The sequence below is a fragment of the Phalaenopsis equestris genome, unplaced genomic scaffold (assembly GCF_001263595.1).
Source record: "Phalaenopsis equestris unplaced genomic scaffold, ASM126359v1 Scaffold000428, whole genome shotgun sequence".
NCBI classification, from domain to species: domain Eukaryota; kingdom Viridiplantae; phylum Streptophyta; class Magnoliopsida; order Asparagales; family Orchidaceae; genus Phalaenopsis; species Phalaenopsis equestris.
In genome coordinates, this window is record NW_018164869.1 from 4,989,507 (window position 1) to 5,000,001 (window position 10,495).

General features: G+C 38.3%; 1 protein-coding gene across 1 annotated transcript in view; it reads right to left on the reverse strand.

The window, feature by feature from the left end:
• The window catches only part of LOC110027399 (alanine--tRNA ligase), a 49,406-nt gene extending 45,025 nt beyond the window's left edge, over positions 1-4,381 (reverse strand). Inside the window, exons 1-2 of the mRNA XM_020728813.1 lie at positions 3,881-4,381; positions 2,901-3,041 (exon numbers count right to left, since the gene is read on the reverse strand). Coding sequence (XP_020584472.1) covers positions 2,901-3,041; positions 3,881-4,366 — 627 coding nt within the window. The 5' untranslated portion in view covers positions 4,367-4,381. The remainder of the gene's footprint in view (positions 1-2,900; positions 3,042-3,880) is intronic.
• Between the last annotated feature and the right edge of the window lie 6,114 nt (positions 4,382-10,495).

The window sequence follows — 10,495 nt, forward strand, 5'->3', positions numbered from 1 at the left end:
ACCTACATGGTGTGATTTTGAGTAAATCCCACCGCAGAGTTCATGGACACCTCACTACATGCACGTGCAAATGCTCCTCTCCCTCCCCCGCTTCTTTCTCCAACTCCTCATTATTTGTCTCTTCTCCATCACAAAGTGAAGGGACCTGAAGCTTGTGATCCTTTCACCGGTGGTATGAGGCATGCTTCTCATCACATCGAAAATATAATTATTTTGCTCTCTTGTCCTACACCTTTATTTTTGTGAGGACTCTTGAAGTTAATTCCAAGGCGGGACCCCATATTCCTCTACTCTGACACCTGTTTCTGAAATGAAATTATCTAGGTATTTGGTGTAATGGTCATCGAAGTACTCTAATGGAATCCTCCTAGGGAGCCGTCTTTAATGATCTTCTCCATTTGGTTGTTGTCTTCCACCAACTGGGCGAGCTCCATTGCCTCACTTAATCCCCATGATCTCCATAATTGGAATGATGCATGTATGTCGGCCTTTAGACTGTTCATGAAATTCATTTTCAATCCCGCTTCAAAAACCCCCTCAACTGTCCCGACAATAGTACAAATCTCTTCCTACATTCCATGACAATCCCCTCCCGAGTCAAGGTATAGAACTATTATTTAAATCACCTTCTCAAATGACTAAAAAAGTCTCAACAAGTAATCATTGAATTCCTCTCATGAACGGGTCAGGTATCTAGTCAACCTCCACTGAAATCATGCTAGAGAATTCCCTTTCAAAAATAGCTTTGCCGCAACGAGGTTATCCTCCCCAATTAGCCCATTCATCATGAAGTATCACTCCACCCTATACACCCATCTGGGTATGTCTTATTCTTCGAAGATCAGCATTTTCAACTTCCTAACCCTGGCATCAACACCCTAACCTCCTCTCCCTCTAGTATTTCCCCAATATATTTAAGGTGAAACTCTTTCCTTTGTCATAGTCATATCCCATTCCAGTTTCTCTTCTCCATTCTTCATGCTCCTCCAAACCTCTTGCATAACCCCTCTCCATGTTTCGACCCAACCCCTTTCAATCCACCCCCTATGAGAGTTCTAAGGGGGAGTTCTTGATAGTGGATACTTTCCTCCATATGCTCCTCTCATTCGATCTCTTTCCCCTTTAAATTGGCTAAAGATTCATTGACCAACTCTAGGCTAGGATTTGCAATTTGAATTATATATGGGGTTTTGGATTACATCTCGATAAGCCTCCTCCTCCTCCTCCTCTCCTCCATGCCCTCAAATCAGTTTTCTATGGAGTAAAATCTTTCGTCTGTGGTTGAGAACCTTTACTATATCCCAAATTTAAGTTGTTCTACTTCTCCTTCCAATATCACCTCCAAAACAACTTTCCATGTTGTCATCTCTCCGAGATCAAGCTCTGATACCAATTTGATAAGGAATAGGCTAATTTTACTAATATCCAAGCAAACAAACAGGATATAAGGGCGGTCTACAACTCGAAAGATGGATCGGCTTAAAGTGGATAAGGCATCAAGAACAAAAAACTTCCATCACCAAATGTTAGACGAGCATCAAACAGTCATTATTCATCATCTCTTAAACAACTAGATTCACAAGAGTGTCTCCTTCTCAAAAATGGAACCATGATTAAAAAATTTAAATGTATTCAATCACTCTCTTGGTCAAGAAGATGCATTCATCTTTGGCATTCCCCACTCTCTTCTTCATGAGAATTTATGTTCCTACAATGTTTAATGTAAGAAGAAAACCTTTTTGACTTCTCACTAATGATTCATGCATCTTTTATGAAAGAAGCGCTTGTACGCCCCCCTTATCCCAACATGATGGCTTAAAAATGGCTTAAAGATGGTGCTTGAGAGAAAGGCCTTATCACTCGAGATAGCACGTTACATCAAGATGAAGAACCAAAAACTTATATCACCCAAGAGTATCATACTGCAATTATTCTTCATCTCTTCAATAACTAGATTCAGAATAGTGTCTGCTTCTCAAAGCAAAACCAGACACAAGATGAGAAAATTTGAATGTATTCAACCACTCACTTGGCCAAAGGATGCCTTCACCTTTGGCCACTCTATTCTTCATAAAAAGTTACATTCATACAGAGTTCAATGTAAGAAGAAAATTTCCGTGACTTCTCACTAATGAATTTATGCATCTATTTTTCAAATCATATATGTGAAATCAAGAAAACAAAATCACTTGAGTGGGCATCTGCCACAAGTCCATATCCCGTATCTTATTTCTTAAAAATGTTCCAATTATCTAGACTCTTATAATGCAAAACCAAAAAAAGCATGCATCCACAAAATAAAAATCTTCAACTTTCCTATCTCATGCTACATAAGCCATTAGCTCATCCTCACCAAAAAGACACATTCTAGATAAAATTACTTTCTGCCATATCCTATGCAAATCAAAAGTCATCAGGAACGTGCATGAATATAGGGCAAAAAAGTGCTAAAATGTTTCTTAAATCATTATAACGAAGGTTGCCCCAAATAAGAAATAAAAATAATCAAGTTTTAGCATACAAGAATCTATAATGTCAATAAGAACATGAAATTAATTTAAAATTTAAAAACGCGCAAAAATTAACTTAAAATACAAAAACAAGCAAAAGTTAATTAGATATAAGAGCACACACACACACACACAAAAAATCAATCCTTAAAAGTTATGGTATCATTAAGTTGTGTAGGCAAGATAAGAGCAATGATACAATGAGAGAATAGTGGTAGACCAATCTCAAAACATCCTACGACTGTTAAAAAAACTGATGTTATGAGGTAATTAAATAACAGAGACTGAAATTAATGATAATAAAAATCCATGAGTGTCCTTCCATGCAAACCTGTGAAGCAGTTTGTCATGAAATAGTTAAAACTGCATTAGCATTCAAGACTCACTAACCTTGCAGCCAAAAGGCAAAACTCGTTCAGCTGGTAAAAACTCCAGCCATGTGTTTTTTGCTTCAATATCAGGAAGAAGACCGGCCTTCTCATCTCCTCCAAAATAAGTAGCATAAAGGCGATCTTTGGGCAATGCATAAACCTACACAGGATAAAGCATGCCAAATGAAATTAGTCAGTTTTCCAACACTGACCACAAATATAGCAGATTCAGAATTTATAACAAATCAAACCAAATCAACATTTGAGGCTTCCTTGAATCATGAAAGTCATAAAGCTACATTTCAAATAGATTTGGCCTAAATTCAAGATTTACTATATCCTGCTGAATTTACTATAGCCTGCTGAAGAAGTATCTATTGTAAACTAATCTGTACTTTTCAGCTATCATTTATAATTTACCATTTATCAATCACCACGTCTAATTGCACTTGCCTGCCACTAAGTATCACACCATAATAACCTCATTTAATTGGCCACGGGAATTACAATGCATTTAAAGGCTTCAATATGGGAGATTTTTGGAGTGGCTTAGAAATGAGCAAGTGAAAGATTGCTCTTTTGTGGGTCAGTGAATCCTGAATGCAATAGGCCAAAACTTTTGGGTGAGTGTTTTCCCTAATCCTTATAGGTGAGCTAGTACCCGTAATTTTGGGAGAGTGAATCCCTGATTATGTCATATAAATTACATTCATTGCAATGAAATTCCTCTTTTTATCTAATTTGAAATAAGCCTCTTTTTAGTGGCTGCATCACCTGCCGCTAGCATGACTTAAAAGGATACAAAAGTCCGGTTTTAAGGATTTAGTTAATCCTCATACTTCCACCTAAGCAAGTTTCGGTGTTTTAGTTACACACACGCACACACAAAACACAAAAAACATTTTTATAATTTGACCTTCCCAACATTCCTAAACTCGTTTCACTCACAACCAAACTAAAATCAATCACTCCTAAAATCTAGTTAGATAAAAGAGAAACCTCCGTAAGAAGCTCCCACGCCCAGGTGATTGCCTCCTTCTTGAAGTAATCACCAAAAGACCAGTTTCCAAGCATCTCGAAGAAGGTATGGTGGTAAGTATCCTTTCCAACATCATCGAGGTCGTTGTGCTTGCCGCCGGCACGGATGCACTTCTGGGTGTTGCAGGCGCGAGTGAGTTTTCCAAGAGGCGTATTAGGGTTTGCAGTTCCGAGAAAGATGGGCTTGAACTGGTTCATCCCGGCGTTCGCGAAGAGAAGCGTTGGATCGTCAAGCGGAACCACAGGGCTTGAAAGCCAGTTGACGTGTCCCTTCCCTTCGAAAAAGCTCACGAACGTGTCCCTCACCCTCTTCGCCGGCCATTCGACGGGCGCCGCCACTTCTTCGATCGTCATCCTGGCCGTTCGTCTCAAAACCCTAGCGTTACTGGCCAACTTTGCACGGGGCAGAAGGGGATGGCGGAGGAAGGGGCTCAGGGCGGGGATCATTTCTGGAAAAATTAATTTAATTAAGGTTAAGCCGCGCCGAAATTAAGCTGCACGTGCGCTAAGCAAGCGCACGTATAAGCCGCATCATAGTTTCCTAAAATGTCACCCATCTCACCCGCACATTTAAACAGAGTTCAGTTTTATTCTATTTATAAATGAAATGAGTTTTATAATCTCCCTCATTTAAATTAATGACCATAAGTATCATCCAAAAAGATATTTATATTTTTAGACTAATGTAATGCTTTGATATCATTTATAATAGCTCAAATTGTCACCATTTGGGATATTATATGCTTTGGCCTAATGGCCCCATGGTATTGTCTAGTTGGTGTAATTTCATAGGAGAACACTCATTCCAAGACTGCTCTCGTATGAGGAGCTTAATTTTTTGAGTTTTTTTATGAAATATCAATAGTTATATTGAAAGGCGCATAAATGTTTAGGAGTCTAGCATTATTCTACTGATAGTGTTTTGCAGCTTTCACGTCTCTCGATGTCCTTACTTCCTGGCCTTCTCAATGATCTTTCTTATAACAACACATGCATGTCTCTTCTTCCCTCACCTATATTGCGCGCGCGCACACACACACACTCTCTCTCTCTATCTCTTTAATAGTTTCTTAAGTCATTTACATGCATACCACACAATTCATATGTATTTATGTATCTAACTGAACTATAGTTTTTACATTTATACCACTAAATATTTCATATCACATGAATATATTATTACTTTAGTTTTTTAAAAGTAAAATGCATATTTTCAATTATATGTAAAGTGACATGTACAAATTGAAGTTTAGGTATTAGATTTGCAAATATATAGAAATAATGTGGTATGTATGTGTTGTGTGTCGGAAGATTTACGGTGGTAGAGTAATTATTTAACATCTTAGAGTTGTACGAAAATTCAGCACACACAGATAATAGAAATAACATGTTGAGACACCAAAATTTTTTGCGAAAACTCAAAAAGAAAAAACCATAGGACCCGACCCTGATAGAAGGATCTGTTATAAGCTTGTGAGTACAAATATGGATATTCGTCCTACATACGAAAAATGGTTAAAAAGACACTTCAAGGATACTATTCGTATGCAAGAAGGGTTCCTTGTATAATGGTCGGGAGTGGTTGCTACCGGGAGTGATTGTCAGAACTTCAGTTTATCGTCTTTGAGGCTCGTCATTGCACAATATTTAAGATGTGTGTTTTTGTTCTTTTTCTCTCTTTTAATTTTGTAGAAGCCACCAGCTTGTCTATTTGTAATCCTCGTATTATTCCCTTATTCGAGTATATCTCCCTCTTGAATTAAATAAATAATCGAAAGAGGAGAGAAAACAGAATGAGGAATATACGACAGGCAATAGTAAACAAGAGAAAGAGTGGTGGAGAACTTTGTAAAAGTGAACTTCGAGTGGATTGCCCCAAGGCGTACATCCAAAACCAAATCAGGTCGAAAATACCTTAGAAAAACATATCCGCGAAGAGGACCTTACGAAATCTACCAACAACCAAAAAATCAAGTTTGGTACCTGTTTTGGAGTCAAGAGCACTCCCAAATGAATGTATTCTTTTGGTTAATTACATATCGGGGGATGTCCAGGGAAACTTTCGATAAAAATGGTCTTGCTTACAAAATAGTGAGATCTGGTTAATTAGGAAAGCAATGGATTTAAGCCATCTCAAGTGAGAGTCTCGATGCTCTTGAAATCTATATCAAGCCATAAAACTGAGGGTGAACCACCGTAACCACTACAGGTGGCGATGCTTAGGCATGTGAGGCCCACAAGACGATATCAACAATTTGTCAAAAGGCTCAACATGGCTCAAAAGAGGGTAGTAAAAAAATGGAGGAATATTCGTGAAAGGTAGACGTAGTTGGGTCGGGGTAGCGCAGACTTGCCATCCCAAGGTACTGAGATCTTAAGTCTAATTAGACATGAAAGTAGTCAACCCAATATGGCCAAAGATCCCTGGCCAGCAATCTGTGAATTGTGTTGTCCGCGGGAACTTCGGTAGCCCTAAAGTTAAATGAACAAAAAATTTATCTCATGACTATAAGGTGAGCTCCATAAGGTGGGACTTATATCCGTCAAAGTGGCGAGGGATGTCGTTGGAAACAAGGAGAATGGGGGGTTTAACCACGAAATTGGAAACAGTCACAACAGAAGGACTTACATTCCATCTGGGTCGAGAAACCTTCTAATGACCTATGTATCTAGACAACCTCTCATGTAAAAAGATATGTCCTGCTAGTCAGTAGAGAGGAGTGTGAAGACTCCTTCTCGAGAGTATGCAATTGATGCAGTTATTTAAAGCTGTCATTGGATTTTGTGGATGTCATATTAGACATGATAGGGTGTATAACTATGCATGCGATCCGTTTTAAATCCGGGCCAAAGGCCATGTAGAAAAATAAAGACAAGTTTAAAAAATTCTGATAATTTTAATCCTAACTTTTTATTCTCTCAATATTTTACTATTAGAATTTTAAAAATTTTAACATTTTAAGTTATATTTAGCGATATTCCTAGACAAACCAGCAATAAGAAACACTGAAAAGAAAGAAAGTAATCTCAAACATGCAAACATGCAATAGAAAGTAAAAGCACATCAAAATATATTAAAAAAAGGACAGTGTTGCTGGGTTGACGACATGTCCCAAGAAAAACAGGAAAAATAGTCAGGCTTCACATAAACATACAAGAATGTAAATTCAGACTTAAGATATGAGACATTACCTTGCTGCTCCTGGTCTCATGTCACGTGGCTCGATACGTCGTGCACCTCAGAGCCCGTGCCCGTACCTTAGTTCTGATACAGATGTAATCCTAAACTCTATCAAATACATGATAAAATAAAAGACTCAAGTTGCAAAAAAAAGTGTTAGCATTTGTTAAAATGCAACACATATGATTCATGCCTGACAGGAGGAGCGAAACAGCTCCTACAAAAAAGAGTTAGTAAAAATAATTACATTGATCTTCCCTGTAACAAGTGACTGTGTGTGTTTTTAGGCATGACTCCATGCAAAAGAACCAACCTAATGTACTATTGTGCATGTAAAAATATGGTAAACATGCAAACACACCAAAAACACAAGTAGAAAAAGGCACCTGACTCGAACAACCAAGTCGGCACAGAACTATAGTCAGGTGCCAAAAATACTACAAAGCAACCTAGCCCTAGCCTTGCACACAACGTAGCGGAAAAGTGTCATTACCAGCATTTAATTGTATAGGATAATGTCCACGGGCATATATGACTTTGACGGGGTCACCACACCAGCCCTGTACTAAAGATCTAAGATATCTAAAGGGAGTCACACATTATAGTTTTTTAAAAGACTTGGCCTTACATATGGCCTACCTTGGTATTTGCATAATTTTGAAATTATGGTGGATATCATACATAGAAAATATAGATTTTTTTTTATAGTTTTAAAATAGGTTCATTAAATGCGTACTTGTAAATTGTAGGGTGACTGAAGTTAGATCCCTTGGATCTTTAGCATAGTCATACTGGTGCGACCAAGATGCAATAATTCACATTGTTTGTCAGAATCAACCCAGCAAGAAACGCTCATTAAAGAATGGTGATCAACACCGGGTCACTCATTTATCAAGTTTGGCTTGCTATCAAGCTCACATACAAATGAAAATACAAGCAAAAAAAAAACGTAGTGATGATGAGTATGCAGTGAAGGCATTGACTCAGAAGGTGTGAGCGTATCACAAAGGCATTGGCTCAAGGTGTGAGTGTACCGTAAAGGCATTGGCTCAAGGATGGGTTTGTTGAAGCGACAGTGACCCGATGAGAATAGGGTGTCTCGAGCAAGAGCCCCAAGGGACTCACATCCGCTCGAGAAACTAATCAAAGTGAGCATACCAAAGAGGCATTGGCTTGAAGGATCGAGTGTATTATAGAAACATAGATTCAAAAGATGGGTATGTCGAGTTGGCAATGACTCGAAGAGAATAGGGTGACTAACTCAAGCAAGAACTCAGAGGGACTCACATTCGCTTGAGAACTAGTCGAAGTGAGTGTACAATGGAAGCAATGGTTCAAAGGATGGGTATACCAATAAGGAAATGACCCAAAGGATTGGGCATGTCGAGGCAACAATGACTTGGGTATGCCAAGGTGGCAGTGACCCGAAAGGTTAGGTATGTCGAGGCGGCAGTGACTCGAAAGGTTGGGTTTTTCGTAGAGGCATTGGCTCAAATGATTGGGTATGTCGACGAGGAAGTGACCAAAGGAGAATGGGTATACTGAGGTGGTAGTGAGCCTAAATGTTGGGTATGTTTAGGTGACAGTGACCCAAAAAGTTGAGCATATTGTAGATGCATTGGCCCAAAGGATTGGATATGTCGAAGAGGTTGTGGCCCGAGAAGGTTGGGTATGTTGAGGTGGCAGTGACCCGAATGATTGGGTGTGCTCAGGCGATAGTGGCCCGAAGAGTTAGGTATACCGAAGGAGGCGTTGATTCCCATTAGAGGGAATCATACACAATTATTGTGAGTGTGTGAACAAACACTCCAAAGCAACTCAAGTATGAAACACAAGATCATGCAAAGAGACACAAACATAGATGTGTGCGTAGAGGGATGTGATATGCACATGCCATGAAAATGTCACGAGCAGAGACGCTGAGTATCATGCTCAAGTGAAGCATGACTACTAGCCATGAACGTGGAGGGATTGATCGCCTGATCGCCAGAATTTCAGTACATTGTCTTTGATGTATGACTATGCACAATATTCAGGATATTGCCCTGCTCCATAAGGTGCTTTCTTACTTCACAATGTAAATCGTTAATCTACTCAAGACTTAGATGCAAAGCATGTTGTTACTCTGCACGACATAGTTGTTACTTCGAAGGTTGCACTAATGTCAACAACCAGGGGGCATTCGATGACAAGCGGCAAGCAGTGGTTGACGATGGTCAACAACTACTGGAGTAATTGTCGGGTCTTCGGATCCAAAACGATTCTCAGATTCCTCTCTCTTCTCTAGATCAAGGTCTCCATCTAACTCTTGCCCCACCAGATGACCCATAACGATTACCCTTGATCGGATGACATTTTTTGGACATTTAAGTGCTTAAATGATATCAGAAATGAGTGATCTCAAGCTATTTGGATTCGTGTCATCGAAACATTTGATTTGATCTGACTATAATATTGTCAGATTTAGAATCCATTTGACCCTCCAACTAACCACCCAACGCATCCAAAAGTATTTTGATGGCTTGATCTAGGTTTGATTCTAGTCGGATTTGATCAATTTTAGTGTCATTGGGTTTGACTCCTCAAGCCGATCAGTTAAACATTAAGTTTGCTAGTCTTGAATGATTTTTAATTTGAATTTTAAAATTTCTTCTTTAAAAAATATCTCGAGATTTATTTCATCCCTCAAAATTCATGTCAAATGATGAAAATTCACTGGTAACGTTCCTATTTTATTTTTTTGGCTTTTAAAGATTGTTCTGTGCTTGGGATGCACTTTGAAGATCAGGAGATCAATTGCGGATCACTGAAAACATCCCAAAAACAAATGCAATAAACAACATCTCACAACTCTCATAAACTTGACTGCAACTTTATAACATCATTTCATCTCCTGAAACAATTTAAATCAAGTTGCAAGCAAATCCTCCCAAACCTCACAAAATACATACAATACCATTGCTGGCATTATAGATAAAACTAGATCTATTCGAAATTGTCCATGTAGGCATAAGAGCTTCAAAGTTATCATAAGCAATATAAGGATTCCAAGGCTTTTGCTTCCTCATTAGAATTCTTAACAGACAAGTCGCCTCAAGGCATTCATTTTAATGTCCCTTTCATGCTTTGTTTTCATGCGTTGCTGATTGACAACTTATCAGAATACAGTTGACGAAGAATTTTTCATGGATATTAATATTTAGGTCCATTTAAATACATACCACACATTTCTTAGCTTTAATGTTTACATTCTTGAACCTCAATTTTTTAATATCACAATAAAAATATCATTTATTAAAAACCTATTTGTCATGAATGTAAATATCAATATTTAAGTGTTAGATATAAAAATACATAAAAGTTGTGCGGTTTGGTTGTAAATTTTCCATATATAT